General features: G+C 34.1%; 1 protein-coding gene across 1 annotated transcript in view; it reads left to right on the forward strand.

The window, feature by feature from the left end:
* Positions 1-19,214, forward strand: part of LOC149067647 (rho GTPase-activating protein 44-like) — a 110,226-nt gene that overhangs the window by 77,287 nt on the left and 13,725 nt on the right. The window contains exons 12-13 of the mRNA XM_089252478.1: positions 5,104-5,184; positions 15,063-15,188. Of these exons, the coding sequence (XP_089108604.1) occupies positions 5,104-5,184; positions 15,063-15,188 (207 nt within the window). The remainder of the gene's footprint in view (positions 1-5,103; positions 5,185-15,062; positions 15,189-19,214) is intronic.

Raw genomic sequence — 19,214 nt, forward strand, 5'->3', positions numbered from 1 at the left:
TTGTTTTTGAGTTAGTTTTATTCAGTTTTATAACTTCATATTGGATTCCAGTTTGTCTGACTGTTTGTTTTGAACCAAGGCAGGGTTTTTCTAAATAAATAATGACATTTTGTAAAAGTAAAGTTTTTGAATATTGAATCTATAATCATTGCAGTCCTGGATCATGGAGATTTTCTGCGATATATTATTGATCACTTTTTGCAAAACATTTTTCACCATGTCAATATTAGAGTCATAGTCCCCACCCCGAACTACAGGGTGTTTCAAAAAGAATCATCTGATTTAAAAAAATCAAAACTATTCAGCTTTTAATCCGTTTTGATCGAATAATGTATAGGGGTTATTCAAGTATTACGTCAGCATCGATGGGGGTTTCCGATTTGCTGAATTTTTGATGGGGGGGGGGGGGTTTGGGTAATGCTTACGTCATCAACCACTCTTTATGAAAATATGAGACATTCTTAAGGGCAGGTCGAATCAGATAACCCCCAGGGCCATATTTTGTCTGCGGGTCAAGGGCTTTTATGCGATTTACCATATATGGCTTAGAGGGAATGAATTTATTAAAGATAAATTGAGTTTATAGCCTTCAAATAGCATTGACGGTACTGAAAAAAATTAACATAAACCTTTTAACAAAGAATATCTCATTTACATATTTATATGGAATAAAATACCATTTTAAACTGGAAAAACTGGTGGCAGATGGCAGCACTACACATAACAAGCATTACAGAGAAACAGAAAACTTCACGTCAGGTTTCACTACACGTACACGCACATTCCCGCATGTACCGATTCGTTGGGGGTTCCACGAGGGGGGGGGGTGCATGTGTGGTGTAGCAGTAGTAGGTAGGGCCTCCAAAAAATGGCTCAGGGATCCATGATGTTCTTAAGTCAGCCACCTCGTTGGGCAATTTGCCTGTTGTGGCGTTGTATTTGTATTTGTACGTAACTTTGACATGTGGAAATTGGAAACACATACAAATCGTAAACATTGGAGACCTGACCAGAGCCTACAATACTAGGCCTATTGCACATTGAAAATCTCATGAGGTATATTGACCACAAAGTGGTCCAGGGCCCACAGATGGCATGAAAGCAAAACATATTTCTATGTATAATAATATTTGCAAAAACATTTAAAATTTAATTTTATATGTATATCTCACTAAGTTTGATGACGATCTTCCGTGTTGATCCGCAGGACTTCCTATCATAATATCGGCAACTGGCAGGCCCCCCTCATGTTACATTACCCCTCAGAGCATTTAGGCAATGGTATAAACAATTCTGAGACATGGGTTGTCTGTGTAAACGGAAATCCCCTGGCCATCCCCACATGTCAGATGAAAGTGTGGAGTGCATCCGACAGAGTTTTGCACGTAGTCCACAGAAATCCACTCGCAGTAGATGCAAACATGCTTGCAAAAGTTTGGGACGAATTTGACTACCGTATAGACCATAGTTTTCCAACCTTTTCTGTCCCATTGCCCCCTTCTTCAGAAATTTTTTTCTCCCATCGCCCCCTAACGTAATCTAACCCATAGGATCCTATGTTATACCTATAGCTTCTACCGCCCCCCTGGAACTTTCTATCGCCCCCAAGGGGGCGTTAATGCCCACATTGGGAATCACTGGTATAGACATATGCCGTGCATCCTAAGGTGGACATATTGAGCACCTTTAATTTGGTTTGTAAAAAAACTTTGATTAGCCATGTAATATGAAATTAATCTTAAATGTCTATGTTCAATATTTTTCATAATATACTCATTCAGATTGGGCGATTCTTTTTGAAACACCCTGTATAATAGCATATTGTATAATTGGCAGAACCCAATCAAAATATACTGTTCGAAGAAAGATTGGGGAAGTGATATTTTTCAATGAGTAGATTCTAATATTGATGAATTTCAGTTTAGTACATTGCCATTGTTTGGGATTTCAATTTTAGGTTTTTATTAATTGTAATACCCAAATTATTAAATTTATTGGTTTCGATATCTGTTTATAGTTACAACATTCTCTCAGGCGATCTTTTATATGATACTGGATTGTGATAGGCTCTGTTTTTATTAGTGTATAATTGAAAATAAATTAATTCAGTCTTTTTAAGATTCAGGGTTGGCTTATTACATTTTAACCAATTTGAAATCATCAAGATATCACATTCAGCTTTATTTTTGAGAGTTGATTGGTATTGATCAGAATAGCTAGTGCTGTATCATTGGCATAACTTATTATGTTCCCATTTAATTGCAAATATTGAATATTGTTTACATAGAGATCAGAACTAAAATAGGACAGAGTATAGATCCTTGAGAGATCCTGCAAATAATTTCCTTAAATGAACCAATGTGATTATCAATTTTGATTGCTTGTTTTCTGTGAGTGAAATAACTTTTAAACCAATTATAAGCGATTGCCCTAATTCCAGATTTATATATTTTTTCTAAGCGTATATTATGATCAACACTCTGAAATGCTTTGCGTAAATCTAGAAAAATTGCAATAGTTTTTATTGTTATTAATATTTATATATATATACTCGGAAAGTTTCAAAATTGCCATTTCTGTTTTCAAGGAAGCCAAATTGATCTTCAGCAAAGTATGCTTTAGAGTTGAGGAAGTTCATTATTTTAAATTTAACTGCTTGTTCTATTGTTTTAGACATGATCGGTAGAATTGATATTGGACAATAGTTATAATCATTTATATCTCTAGATTTATGTATAGGCTTAACAATAGCATATTTCAATTTATCAATAAACACACCCTCATTAAATGAAGTTTTTATTATGTGAGATAAAAGTTTTTAGATAATATTTACTGATAATTTTTAACATTTTTTCATTTATGCCATCGTATCCAGTAGTTTTATTGTTATTCAATTTCATAACTATGTTTTTTATGTATTGATCTTCGAAAAGAAGTAATTAATATAGAGTTCATTTGTTGGTTTACGGATTGTTGAGGAATACAGTCATTATCATATTTGTTTTATTTTGTTCAATTCTAGTTACATTAATGAAATATTCATTCATCTCTTAAGTTATTATTTCAATAGTTTTATTGACAGGTTTTTTTGCAGATCCTGTGTTTTTATTTATTAAGGTATAATTTTCCATTGTTTTTTTTTATTATCGCAGTTACAGAATTTATTTTAAAAGTGTTTTTCTTTGGTTATATTGATTTTTTTTTTTCAATATTTTGACATAACTTTTATATTCCATCTTTAACTCCTTATTTTCATTATTTAATTTAAATCTTTTGTACAGGCCTTCTTTGATGCCAATTATTTTTTTAAATTCATCTGTAATCCATTAATTTTTTTCTTTTTCTATTTATTTTTAAATTAATAGATTTCATCCAGAAGCATTAATATTTTAATACTATGTCTAAGAATATTTCATATAAAACATTAACATCTTTTTCATCAAAAATACTTTCATCGATCTGGTAGTTTTTGCACAAATTTCTAATAATCTATTTTGAAATTTTGTTCTGAATTTATTTTTCACGCTCCTTTCCACCATCACAACCATTTAAAATTAGTGGCCAGTGATCTGTATCTGAAGTTTAGCTATTGTTGTTCGATATTTCTATTTTAATTTGCTATTTCTAATATAAACATGATCATGATCGAGTAGGTGAATTTATATATAATTCATACCCATTTTTTTCGCTAGCATGCCAGTTAATTCTTTGGTTTCATAGTTTAACTTCAATACATCAATATTGAAATCACCTAAGCAGATTAATCTCATTTACCTCTATCTTTTGTAATGTTGTCATGGAAGTCCAAAGCTTTTTTTAGTTCAGAAATTTCAGTTTTTAGTTCTTGGCATTCTGCAGTCAATTTCATTGTGATTTCTTACATAATTTTTTTTCATATCTGATCTTATCATATCAATAATTCTCTGGTCATGATTATCAACAGAGTTGTCGCAACTTTCACCAGCACATTTCCAGCTGGCTTTATCCTTCTTCATTTCCTGAATTTCGCTTCAAAAACATCTTTACATTTTGGATGGTAAATATCACCACACTGGATACATTTGAAAACCTCAGCAAGATCGAATACTTGTCCTTTACAAGATTTGCAAAAATCACCTCCATCCATTTTGTCCGGCTCAAAAATTGCTCCAATAGCTTTCTTTCTTGTAGACACCAGAAATTCAAAGCGGATAATGCCACACTATTGCATATTTTCAACGACAAAAATTTGAGCTCCTATGTATTCATGAACAGATTTAAACTTATATTATTTTTCTGATATATATATATATAACTTAAAAATAAGAGACTGTTTTGCGTGCGTGCGCTCTGTAGCAGCATGGCCCGTTACCATGGAGGTATTTTCAACATTGGATGAACATAGTAAAGTCACATTTTAAACCCCTTCCTTTTGATTCTTAGGCTTTCCCAACATACATTTGAAACGTATAACAACTTCATTGGACTATTTTCATTTACAGTGACCGACATACTATGATTATCTTTCACTGCCATAGCTTATTTGGCAGGAACTTACTATTTTAAGTTGCTTCCAAGCAGCTGGACAGACCATGCTAAAAAAAATCCTTCCATTTAGTGGGAAGGAGTTACCAAAATCCATAAAGCTGTGGAATTGAGCAATGAAAATTTAGCTGTTTGAATAGTTGACTAAATGATTTTTAAAATAAAAAAATTCTATGCAAAAACATCTTAGAGAATCAACTAAGTTTAAGTTTACTTGTATAAATCATTCATATGGTGTTTTAAATTGCACCAACATGAGATTTTTTATTTTAGAAAACCTTTGTCAAAAAATGTGCACTCTTCACCATGAAAAATTCATCAAATTCTGTAATAAAAAAATTTTGCATTTCTGTTCAATTTCAAATTTTATCAAGAAATCTTCCACAAGTGCTGCAATTACTTGTGATGAAAATTTCTGATTAGTTTCAGATTTCATCAAGCAATTTTTCACAAGTTTAGCACTTCTGATAAATCTGCATTTCTTTCAAGAAATATGATTGTTTCTGCTTTTAAAAGTAATTTTCAGTGGATATTGAGATGAAAATTTCTAAAGCATATTTTAACCAATTTGATTTACAGAATTTCAGATTTTGATCAACGTTTACAAGCTTTATGGCAAGTTCTTTATAAGCTTCCCTCTTCAAATTTGGTCAACTTAAGGTGAGTATAAGAAAATATATTCAGAAGCTTTCATGTCTTTATTCTAAATTTGAATGAAATTTAAAATACTTGACTTTCATTATCTAAAGTTTACGAAAGTACAAAAAATTACATACAAAAAGAAACATACATTCAGATCCGCTTATAAAAAACAAATTTTCTCTCACATCAAAGTTTTTCCAGGTTTCTTGAACATAGTATTGTTTACCTGTGTTATATATACACAGGGTGTTCTCTTAATGGACCGACAAACTCGGAGGGTTGTTAGTAGGCATCAAGAGGAACAAAAAATTGCAATGGAACAAGGTGTCGCAAACCATGTTGAGAGGGAGAAAATCGAGAAAAACACATGCAGGCTCTGAGTCCAGAGGAGACGAAAGGTGGATGTCAGTTGATTGCTGAATGCGTTTGTGGTTTCGCTCACCGTATCTGATGTAAGCAGCATTGCTTATGTCACTGGAGGATCTCATAGCGCAGATTGTTGTCACTGCGGCAGACATCAAAAGCATACCTGGTATCTTCGAGCACGTCCGGGAATAATTTTTACCTCTGTAGACTGTACAATGACGTTAGCGGCCGCCACTTCCAACAACTCTTGTAATAATTAATTAATCAAATAAATCTTTTTGTAGTTATTATTGTACTTTTTGTCATTTCAGCATGATGTAAAAACCTGCATGCATTTTTTGCAATTTTCATCCTCTCAACAGGGTTTGGGATACCATGTTCCATTGCAATTTTTGTTCCTCTTGATATCTACTAAGAACCCTCTGAGTTTGTTGGTCCATTAACAGAACACCCTGTATATGATTTTGGGACATTTACATATGAAATTCTCTACCGGTTCCAGTCATACATACATGGTCATCAGGTTCTTTTCAATATCATCTACTAATCTTCTTATATGCAAATACATTATGACTAAAATCTGGGATAGCCACTGAAAATCAAAAATGTTATTTTACTTTGTAGAACACATCTGCAAAATTGTTTTGGAACCTTTTTTTTATGCTCTGGTCCAGGGAATACATAAAGACTTTTTTCTTTGATTCTACTGAAACATCTTAACGCAAATTTGTAGCTTTGAGTAAATCTAGCTGCTAGCCAGACTCAGACATCATGTGTGGTGTTGTTTTCACAGTGAAGTCAATTTTGAAAACTTAAAAGTGTGCGTAACATTATGAAATTCCTCTAAAATTTGAGCTGTACATTTAGATAGCAGCTATAAAAATATGAATTGTCAAAGGTATTTTATGAGAGAGAATACACTGCAGAGTACACTATCCACAATTTTGTAAAGTAAAAAGATTGGGAGAGAACATTTTCGAATGGTGAATTGAACATCAGAAAGAAGGGATTTAGTAAAGGATCTAGAGCTATGCTGTGAATGTTTGGAGAAGAGTGAATGATCCAGCGACTGAGCCCTTACTTAGGAAACAGATTTCCCGTCTAGCATGTATGTTAGGTAGAATATATTTCAGTGTAAATAATGGATGTTTGCAGCATTTTAAAGATTGACACCAGAACATTGCATATAAATTCATTTGTAGCTTTGGTTGAAAACGAAGAGAAGCAACTTATTTTTGTGTCTAAAAACCTGGTGACACATATAAAACTGAGATGAGACTGGAACTTGTTATTGGTTATTCCCTCTAACCTTTTGGAAATTACTTCAGTTCTAAGATATAATTATTCCATCATTGGACAAATGGTAAAATATTTAATATGAATTATAAAACCAAAAAATAAGTAAGTAAATGAAATTACTCTAATAATTATAATAAAAATAAATAACACATTGAGGTGCATTTTTGACAACATATTGATACCATCTAGATTAAAGGAACCTGTTTCTTAAAATATTTTTATTTTTATATTTGTTTGTTTAAAATGGCACATCTAGAATATAAATTATATTTAATTGAGGCTAGTTAAAGTGAAGTGATGAAACACATAATAAAATGATGCTTCATAAATCACAACAGTACTGACGGGGAATTACCCACCTCTGACTTGGATGGCTTCTCGATTGACAACAAACCACCGGGCAAATTAAAATGTGTGTTAATAAATGCCAGGAGCTTGGGTAACAAGAAAGATTTTTTAGAAACTATGATAGTTGTGGAGGACTTGGATCTTATAGCCATTACAGAATCTTGGGCAAACGATGGGGATGAATCTTTCTTACACATCTCCGGATACGATACTTTTTTGAGAAATAGATCTGATAGGAAAGGGGGTGGAGTGTTGATATACGTGAAATCATGTTTGAAGGCTAGAGAGTGTAACGTACAGAGAAGTGATATTGAAACCATATGGGTTGAACTTGAGAACAAAAGACGTCATAAGCTTATTGTTGGGGTTTGTTACAATCCACCGAATAGGGATCAAAACTACATCGCCAAAATGCACGATGAAATTTCCTACATGTGTAAGCGAAAGAGGGTTCTCATACTAGGGGATTTCAATTACCCGGGTATTGATTGGGAGAACCTTTCATCTGGAAATCAGTATGAAAGAGACTTTCTTAAGTTGGTGCTCGAAAATTTTTTGTATCAGCATGTATCAGAAGCCACTAGGGGTACTGCTATTTTGGATTTAGTTCTTACTAGTCCTGAGGATCTAGTTGAACATGTTTCGGTGGGGGAAGAGTTTTCTTCCAGTGATCATCGTATCGTCAGATTTCACTGTAACTTTTCCTCGGGTAAGGTTGATAACAAAAGATTGGTTCCTTGTTTTCGGAGAACTAACTTTGATGTTTTGCGAAGAAGGTTAGCGGAAGTTTTCAAAGACCGGTTGGAATCAGTAGGGGTGGTAAGTCAATGGGAAGAATTTAGTACGAAGCTGTCCTCTGTTTTGCACGACGTCATACCCTTTGTTCGAAAAAAGCGTGTTTGTACATCACACCCTCTATGGTTCACGGATAGCGTGCGGAACCTTTATCTTGAAAAGAAAAGAGCATTCAGAGAGTATAAAAGTGGACGAGGTGACCTATCATTGTTTACTGATAAAAGAAGACTGTTGAAGAAAGCGATAAGGGATAGTAAAAAGCAAGTTGAATCTAGGTTGGCAGATAACATTGGCTCTGACCCAAAATCATTTTTTCGATACGTCAATAATGGATGTAAGGGGACAGTTGGCCCCCTCTCGATAGGAGGCTCAAAAGTAGAGAGCAATGTAGGCATGTGTAGTGCTTTCAATGACTTTTTCGCGTCGGTTTTTAATGGAGATAATGATATTCGATATACGGGTGTTGCATGGGGTAATAAAACGCTCAACGATATTCAAGTGGAAGACGTGGAGGTCCTAAATCTTCTAAGAAATGTATGTGCAAGCAAAGCACCAGGACCAGATGATATCTATCCCAGGGTTCTCAGGGAAGGTGCTAATGAATTGTTGGGGCCAGTCGCACAGATATACAGGAGTAGTGTTGCTGAGGGTATCGTCCCGAGAGATTGGAAACTGGCTAACGTTGTTCCGATATTTAAGAAGGGTAGTAGAGAAGTGGTGTCTAATTATCGTCCAGTGAGTTTGACGAGCTCCCTCTCGAAAATTTTGGAAATTATCATCAAAAGGCAGTTTGTGAAGTGGATAGACGAGAATAATGTATTGTCGGATAATCAGCATGGGTTCAGGAAGGGGAAGTCATGTGTAACTAACCTCCTTTGCTTCTATGATTACGTGACTAAGGCTTTGGGTAAGAGCAAAAATGTAGACGTTGTTTACCTTGATTTCCAGAAGGCATTCGATCGGGTCCAACATGGCAAACTCTTGAAGCGTTTACACGAGATTGGAATAGGGGGCAACTTGCTGAATTGGATAGAATCGTGGTTAAGAGATAGGTCGCAACGAGTTATGGTGAACGGGGAATTCTCTGGTTGGACAGACGTCACAAGTGGAGTTCCTCAGGGAAGTGTCCTTGGCCCCATACTTTTTTCACTTTTTATCGATAAACTCGATCAGGGTATCGATGGAATTACTAGCAAATTCGCAGATGATGTGAAGCTAATGGGGGTAATCGGGAATGAAAGCGATAGGGAGTTGCTCCAGACCAACTTAAACAAGATTGCAGCATGGGCAAATGAATGGAGCATGACGTTTAGCGTAGATAAGTGCATGGTCGCTCATTTTGGTTCGAACAACCCACGGTTCTCTTACGAGTTGAATGGTGTCACTATCCCGGATGCAACTAGAGTCACCGATTTGGGAATTCTCATTGACGAGCGACTTAAGTTTTCTGAACATTGTTCAGCGGTTGTCAAAAAATCGAATAGAATGCTTGGTCTCATTTTCAAAAAGGTCTCTTCGCGTTCTCCTAAAGTCATTCTTCCTCTTTTTCGAGGCTTAGTTCGTCCTGGACTGGAGTATGCTGTAAGGTTTTGGAGACCATACCTACAGAGGGACATAGACTTGGTTGAAGGGGTGCAGAGAAGAGCTACGCGTGTCCTTATTGGCACACAGGGCTTGAGTTATGAAGAAAGACTTCATTTTTTGAATATGTTTACATTGGATGAACGCAGGTGTCGAGGAGATATGATCGAAGTGTTCAAAATTTTCAATGGGATGGATAGGATGGACCATGAACTTTTAGTACACCGCCAATCGACTGCTTTTACAAGGGGACACCAGTATCGATTGGTGAGGGACAATGCAAGGTTATGGTGTCGCAGGGAATTTTTCTCCAATAGGGTTGTTAATAAATGGAATAGCTTACCCCCGGAGGTAGTAAATTGTAACACAATTGACACGTTTAAAAAGAAATACGATAAACATGTTGGGGTAAATCGAGAAGCTATCCATTCTTAGAATAAGACAACCATAAGTAATCTTTATGGGCATCGTATAATATTTTATCATGTGTATATATTGTTTGTAATTTGTGTTAATTGCATTTTTAATTGGGTTGCTGTATTTTTGAAACATATGACAACCATATTTTTATGGGCATCTTTTTATCAGCCACCTCGTTGGGCATTTTGCCTGTTGTGGCGTTGTATTTGTATTTGTATTTGTATTTGTATAATTTTTAGTTTATATTAGTATGTATATGATTACTCTTACAATATTTTTACTGCATAAGGCAGTGTTTGCACAATTTATAAATATAAAAGTCACAACAGACATAAAGCTTAATGAAGTAGCTGAACTAGAGTAGTAATGGAAAAACACCTTTATATTAAAAGTGTTTGCAATTTATTCAACAGTCTGTGATAAAGTCATACACTATCAAGGATGGATTTGTATGAATTGTGCCCATTTAGACGTGTACTTCTGTGTTGTGATTGTGGGGAATAATGCTGAACTGAGATTGACTGTTTAGTTCTGATAGTTTATATATATTTATATATATTCTGAAAGGTTTATATATGATCCTAGATTATACAGGATGATCACCAAAACATGTTTGATTTCAGGTAGTTACAAAACTAAAACTTATTAGTAGGGCTAGGATTTTTACAACCTAAAAGCACAATCTCATTACAGATTGGTTAAAAACATGAAATTCAGGTTTTCTGACCAATTCATAATGACATGTTTTCAGGTTATTAAAAATCCTAGTTCTACTTATTAGGATATATTTATAAATACAACCAAATACACCAACTCAAAAAGTTCTTTTCCTCTGACAAAATCTCTGTGCACTCCCACCACCAGAGTAATGGAAAATGGTGTTAAACTGCAGTTAAAAATTATATTCAGTGATGAAGCAAACTTTCTCATACAGGAGAAGGTCAATAGTCACAATATACTTACTTGCCAGCTACTACAGATTTCTACCATGAAATATGGAATTATGGTAAATTGAAAAAAACTACAAAAGTCTGGTTTTTTTTTTCAAAAGTATTTGTTTTTGATTGAATATTTCTCAGCATTCTATCATCCTATTGTGTACAAAATGATGTCACACAAAGGCTGCATCTCCAAAGAATGAATATTGACCTGAATTCGAAATGAAGTGAAGCAACCTTGTTATTGATCATCGCTGTAAAGGTTTGCTTTGTTTATCTGTCCACATATCTGCAAGTTGAATCCACAGGTAGGCTCTTATACCAAAAATGTTTTAATTTCTGAATTGAAAGAGAAACAAAACAAATGAGCAGAAGTTAATAATTTATCAAGTTTCTCCATAACATTTTTCATGGATAAGTATCTACAAAGGAAGTGCTGAGGAATGTCTGACGACAAGACAGTGATAGCATCCTGTTTCAAAAATCAAACAACTTTCATTGATTTCAGGAGGAATATTCACATTCACTGCAAACAGGCCTAAACTTGAACAAAAAGCTACTTTTAAATGTTCGTCACATCCAGGTAAATCCCCAATTTGGTCAAGTTGAAGAAAATAAGAAAATTGATTTGAATTTTTAAAATAGTCATGGGAAAAAATTTGGGGGTCCCTCCTCTCTCTCTCTCTTCCATCGGGGAATATTGCCACTATTGAGAGGCTTGGCCCTACGGTGGGCATGTATGAATATAGGTTCATTAAACTGGTGAACGGTCCTTGCTTGAAAAATATCCCTTGCTTGCTGCAGTTATTTACCCATTTATTTAGGTGTGGGAAACAATTATCTCAGAAAACACTAATGAAGGAGTTCTTCGAAATAGTTTAAATTATTCCTATTTCTCTTTTTTTATATTTTCATCTTGAAACACATAATACGCTAGTCTTGCTGGCATAAAGTCCTTTTAAATCCTGTTGTACTTGTCAGGATCCACAAATCAACATCTACTCCAATGGTCGCCCTACTGTATTATCAGCATGGTTTTTTTTAAATATAACTGCCATTCTGCCCTATTTTGCATTGTTAAATGTTTTTTTGATAAAGTAACACCCCCACCATCATTCACCCAGAACAGTGCAAATTCATTCTAATATGAATTTTTTTATACCCTTTCTTTTCTCAGTACTGTAGTAAGTATTTTTAATAACACAGAATTTTATTAAATGATTTCAATGTTAAAAAAATACATATTGAGATGAAATAACTAATAACATTTTGTATCAAATTTTGTTAAGCAACTCAGTGAATATTTTACAAATTTTCATTATTTTGAATTGCAGTCAAACCTTATTAATCATATTAGAATGAACATGGATATTATAAAGTTTGCCTTTAACTTTCTATGTATACCCCTTGAATTTTATATTGTTTGCCCATGCAAATTTAATTACTTATAATAAATAACTAATTTTGGAAAAGTATGCATGTAATAAAAATTTTTACATGGGTTTTAGTTATATCATTATCATTTTGTCATTTCTTAACCCTTTGATGATCAAAGACAAGATATCTTATTCCAACGCAAATGAAATAAATTCATTCCAGCTCTCATCCTGGTTTTCCTCATCATTTGATGTTTTTGTCGCACCACCGTCATTTTATGCACACAAGGGCTAATTAGACCAGGACTTACAATTTATTGCAGATTCTAAATGGCAGCCTTATTTATACTCACCAAGAGGTTGGTGTGCTGACCCCTCGGTGTGGGACTCTCTGCAGTAGCAATCTTTTTCTGTGGTCATGTTGCCGTTCCTGTTGTGCCCCTATCAGGAAAGTTTCTGACAAGGACAAACCGGGTAGCAAACTCGGGACACCTTTAAACATTCTTTGGTACTTTATGGAGTATCTTAGTGACCTGGGCTAGTTCGCCCAGTTTTTCTCATCCTGAAGTTTCATTGTATTCCTATGAATGAAAGTTGTTTTTTCTTTCCCTGTTCTTTTTATACCCTTGTTTATTCATTCCCCTCCCCACATATATCTTTCTACTTTACATCGTCAGTAAAACCTTTCTTTTGCTGACACTGGTGGGACAAAAAAAGCCTTTATCTTGAAATAGCAAATTCCTCAGCAAATTTATTCCCAGGTTTTAACCTTTGACCACTATTGATAAAACATTTTCTGGTGAAATACAGAAAATTTTTATTTTTCTCGTATTGATTTAAAGTATAAACTGATCAGTAAGATTTGATTTTTCTGTGGATATACCAACTGTTCGCATGACTAGAAAGAATGTCCAAAACGAATGAGAATTACGAATCAGTTTGAGATAGTGAAATACTGATTTCATTTTGCACTAATCATTGTTTTGGCTGGCAACTAAAATGTCATCAGCAAGCCATGGGCTGAAAACTCCTACTGTAGAACTTGCTAATATGAATTGAACAGCATCGCACATAATGTGATAGCATATCGGGATCTTAAGCTATAATAATTTTCACCATTTGACAAGAAAATTTTAGTACTACATGTTTGTAATGCTTCCAAAAGTTAAGCATGCGACGGCTTATATAACAATGACACCTTTTTAACAGTGTCCTTCTGGATTGGATGATTAATGGAACACAAATTTATGGTACTCGGGCGCATAGTCCCTTCATGTGGAGCTTTCAGCACACAGTACTGGCAAATATTGTCTTACCAAGTGATACTGCAACAATGGATGTAACAGTGGTGGAAGTCACTCGTGGATTCCACTTGGGTACTACAGCAATATACTAATCATCAGATGGGGTGGTAATTGTGGTTGACTGGATCCATGTCTCCGGTCAGCTGTTTAACTTGCGGGGGAATTGTTTTCATAATTGGTATATTGCTATAGTAGCTAAGCAGAATTGATGAGCGACATCCACAGCTGTTACTTCCAAGGTTACAATATCACTTGGTAAGACACTATCTGCTGGTACCGAGTGCTGATGGCTCCACGTGAAGGGACTGTATGCGCAAGTACCATGTGTTTGTGTTTCACTAGCCATGCAATCTAGAGGGGCCAGATTAAAATGGTGTCATAATGTTATATAAGCCATTGCATGCTTAACTTTTGGAAGCGAGTGTACTATTGTGCCATTTAATGAAGTTATACTGAGACCAAACTCTTGTTGTAAATTTTTTTCAAGTTGTTATTTTCTTTTTGGCTTTGCATGTTTTATCTAGAAGTTACTGTGATTTAAAGTCTGACCCATTATTGTTAGATAACTTTTTGATCTAGCATTTTGATATATAGGATGTATTCAAGTCAATAATTTTTTTCTGATTTTAATGCCTTCTCGGATAATATCAGACAACACTTGAAACGTATTTTGTAATTAGAAGTTTCTTCCCTGCATCTAATGGTTGAGGGATTGTCTATTAGATCGATAAGGATGTCACACTGATGAAGGGGTTGTTAGCTATAGCAAGAAGGCACTGTTTTTATGAATGCAGGTCATTGATAACCGGAGAGGAGCAAACAGAATATGAACACCTGAGGGAGCTGCAAATTTCAGAAACAAAAAGGGAATTTTTGTTTAGAAATTCAAGACAATGCAAAAACACTTTTTTTATAAAAACTACCAACTTTTAAAGAAAGAAGGAACATCAAATGAAGTTTTCCCCCCCTCTCCACAAACATCCTGGTTACAGTCAAGCAATTCTGTGAGGGTTGTGCACCGCTTGAATTATTTTTTTGCTGTTCTCAAGCAACAATGTAATTACATATCTCTGAATTGGAATACAGTGTCATAATGAAAATATTAAACACTTATCACATTACACACGTATCATAATTATTCATGGAACCAATGCCTCTTAAATTTGAGTTTCAGAGAATCTGGAATAATTTGTCTGCCATGTTTCACTAGTTGATATATGCACAATTTTTATAATTCAATATTCACATCAGGTTTGACTTTTTGAGTATGTATTGTTTAATAGAACATTGCTAAATTGAGGTTTCTATTTCATAGAAAAGTTTAGTTTAAAAAAATATGAATATGTAAACATTATTTACTAGAGGCGATTAATTAATTTTTTTTATTTCACTTAAATGAAGCATCTCTTTTCTCATGTGTGTATGGTAATTCATCAATGAGAAAAATTAATCAGATTTTCATTATTTAGGTATATAGTGAAATTTTTGTCGAAGCTCTGTGAAAACTCAGACATCAACAAGATGTCTTCTCAAAATATTGCTATTGTGATGGCACCAAATCTTATATGGGCTACTTTTGAAGATTCAAACTTTGGGTTAGTGAATCTCTAAAATTTTTTCTGTTTTATCCTATTATGTTGAAAAATATATATTGTTTTTATTGAAGAATTTCATTCTTTAGTGCTTCTTTCTATTGTAATTTTTCATGCTGTATAACATCACTAAACTATTAGTACTATAAATGTATATGCCGCAAAATGATTAAAGTTTCAATGTAGCATTTTAATTTGTTCTGGTTATAGCCCATGGAATTGAAAATAGGATGTTGCAGAAATAAATTTCCAGAACTGAATCATGTGTTTTTCATCATTTCAGACATGCATACATTAGCAGATTCATTACATAAATAAAGCCTTACAGTAATTAAATTTTATTTAAGATAATTATCTTAAATAAAATTTAATTATGATTAATTTAATGATTAATTATAATTAATCATTATAATTAAATTCATCTCCCACATGTAGCCGAATCCAAAGTCCCAAAGATGGGGAAAAAAATGCAGCAAGCACAAGGATGTTGGATAGTCAAATAAGATTAGACATATACAGGGTGCATAATTAACAGCATGCACCACAAGTTACTGGCAAACTGTTGATTCTAGAGGCATACTACCAATTAGAAAGAGTATCCAAATAACTTGTAGACCTCAGATACATCATTCATATTGCAAGGGGTTGTATAGTTATTGAATTAAAAAGATTAACATTTTATACTTGCACCACACTATTTATAATGGGGGTAAAACACGTTTCTCACATATTTATGCTGTTTTCCCAACTTTTCTTCATTTTTTTAAATTTAAATATCTCAGCAAATATTGCAATTAAAACATGGAGTTTTTTTGTTGGCCTTAGGAGAGACAGGACAACAACTTCCTAATTAAATTTTTGAGCATGGAGTGTGTTGTGTCCATATAAAAAAAATATTTTTATTTTACTAACAATACAATCCCTTGTAATATGAATGACTTATCTGAGGGTCACATGTTGTTTAGATACTTTTTCTAATCGGAAGTATGTCTCTAGAATCAATGGTTCACCAGTAATTTGTGGTGCATGCAGTTAGATATGCCCCTGTATAGATGAAATGCTCAAATCCCACTCATGAGACCTCACAAATCAATATCTTTTGAAATGGGAAAACACCCTGAATGATGAAAGTCAAGACCCTTTTGTTTTTGACCACATCAAATAGTTTTTACCAAAACAAAAGTGATTGATTTTTGTTAACACATTGACAATGCCATCAAAATTCTGGTTAAAGAAAATCATCTTGAAAAGATTAAAGTTATACATGCAGGAGATATTGAGAGTTCTTCCTCTCTGGCTTACTACAAGACTTTAGACTACTAATGCTGCCCTTGAGTTGAATGTGACTGTTTTATTCAAAAAGTTATAAATCTTTTTCCAAAGAACTTCAGGAGAGCAGAGATTTGTCATTCATCAGAATCAGTCCATTCATCAATGAATTGAAAACTGCCAGAAGTACATATTGGTTATAAAAATGTATTAATTAAATTCATTCATCTGTCCTATAATGTATTATGTTTGAGTTACTAAACATTCTTTTAAAAAACTTTTTTGATAAAACTACTCTCCCTATCTTATCCATCCTAAGCTCAACTCACTTTACATAATTGTTTTGTAAAACCAATTAATTGTGTAAACCAAGGGACACCTCCTGTACTTAATGCTTGAAAAAATTGGCAGAAAGTTTTATTGCTTTTATTGAAAGTTTTTTTATTTTATCAATAAAAAATTTCAATATAGGATAGTTTTTCTATGTAGGAGCTTCTTCAAACTCTGTTAGTAATGCATCTTATCTTCTATGATGATCTCTGGCATTAGTGACAATGATCTTTATAGAATTGAGAATGACCATTCCATATAACCTTCAGGCTTTTTTGGACTGTGGTTTGAAGAATACTTTGTTACTGTACTTCACCAAACACCAACTCTGGCCATATTGCTGTATTGCAATTTACTGCCATTAATGAGATGTGTTGGAAATGAAGACGGTATCTATTGGTGCTCACCTTGAATTTGTTTGGGAAAGTATCTTCTCTCAGGTTTGAACCTGCGACCGTGATGGCGGCAACCTTCACAGTGGTAGACAAGTATCTTACTACCATGTCACTTGGGCGCTACTTTGTTACTTTGGTCTGGATTAGACTTAATACAATTGAATAATCGACGTTAGATTTACCCAAAATTCCAAAAAAATAATATGGCTATACACATTTTGGAACTATATGAAGTTCCTTTATCGGTAGCAGAAACAAAGAAGAAAGAAAATATTGAAAAAACTCCTTATAGCGGGAGTTACTCGCTGTTCTAGACAAGAGTCAAATTCAAAATGAACCGGCAACAAAAGAGTAGAGGAGGAGGACGGAAAAAGAAAAATGGCAGAGCCAATCGCAACCGAGAACGTGATAGTGATGCTGATGGAGAAGAATAATTATTGTAGAAACTGTTGTCAGATTTTTGAGAAGGGTGGTGTGCTAGATAGGTTGTTGACAAACTGGTTTGTGTTTTTGTGAATGTTGGAATGATTCGAAGAAATCCAAGTCAGACGGTGAGGGGCATTTTTGGATGATTTTGGAAGAAGAGAAGTAAAATTTATGGTCAAAGGACCAGCAGTGTTGGGCTATGGATGAGCGGTTAAAGTCTTGGTTGCTTACGTATCTTCTATGCTCATTTAAACTGTATTTTAGGGCACGTTTAGTTTGGCCTATATATGATAATCCACATTGGCATGAAATGCTGTAGATGCCCCAGTTGTTAAGTGTGTCAATGGGATCTTTTAGTTTAGAGAAGCGAAGTTTATTGATGGGGGTGATAACCACAGAAAAATTGTATTTTCGAAGGATTTTAGCGATGCGTTGGCTGGTTTTTGGGAAGAAAGGCAAAATAATCAAGTTTTTGTGTTCAGGTTTAGGCTTGGTTTTGGAAGTGTTTTTAATCAGTTTGCTGTGTAGATTATCAATGAGAGAGCTACGGTAGCCACGATCAACTGCTATTGCTCTAAGGATATTCAGTTCAGCATCGAGTAATGTCGTTGAAGAGCAAATATTAATGGCTCGCTTCACGTATGTGTAGAACGAGGCATACTTTTGTGCCGGAGGATGCGCAGAGAGGTTGTGAGGAGGTGGAGAAACAGCAAACGGTTTGCAAAAGACAGTGGTAGAGAAAGTTTGTTCGTGCGGAGTGACCAATACGTCCAGGAAGGCAATTTGTTTATTGTTTTCTTCCTCTATAGTGAATTGAATGCAGGGGAAGACATTGACCATATTCTAAATACTCTCAATTCCATTTTTAAAAATTATTGATTTACATCACAAAATTAAATTCCATTTTTGCTTTTTTTAACTTCAATGATATTGAAGTAAAAGTATCTTAGTATGGTATGCATGTTATTGAAGTGTGTTTAAGTTCTTGATTTAAAGAAATATAGATCTGGTAAATATAGACTTAAACCTAATCCCTTTATTCAGTGTAGAAAGATAGTTGTTCTATCTCAAGATTTTATGCATGGAAAAATATTGAAGAAAAATATAAGGAGTTAAATACTTTGATATAATTGCTCTAAGTATTTACAATGGAGCACTAGAGTTCCCCTGATAAAAAAAACAGAGAAATTGAATTCTATGCCCTAATTGTTGGTCTAAAATAATAATAGATGTTGTATCAATACCTTTGGACTTGAAATTGTAATACAAAAAGTGAAAAAGTCTAGAGTTTGCTCTTTTTTTTTCATTAAATATGTAAAAGAACAAAACTTTAAATTATTAAGCAACATCATGCACGCTGGAAACACATCACAATAAATACATCCTTCAATGGTGCAAAAACAATCTTGTCAATAGAATGTTTTTCATTTAGTTTATGCTGAATTATCTTTTAGTTTTACATCGAGTGAATCAAGAAACCTGCACCCATATGTGATGAAGGGTCACAATGAGGTATTTACTTTAACATGGGAGGGGCCTCGTAAATAAAAGCACTCTGCAAGAAAAAATATTGATCCGTGAAGTTAATTCAGATTCAACGACCTTTCAT

The sequence above is a fragment of the Pholcus phalangioides genome, unplaced genomic scaffold (genome assembly GCF_987345545.1).
Source record: "Pholcus phalangioides strain wild (caught in Gottingen) unplaced genomic scaffold, Ppha-v1.0 ptg000029l_1, whole genome shotgun sequence".
NCBI lineage: Eukaryota > Metazoa > Arthropoda > Arachnida > Araneae > Pholcidae > Pholcus > Pholcus phalangioides.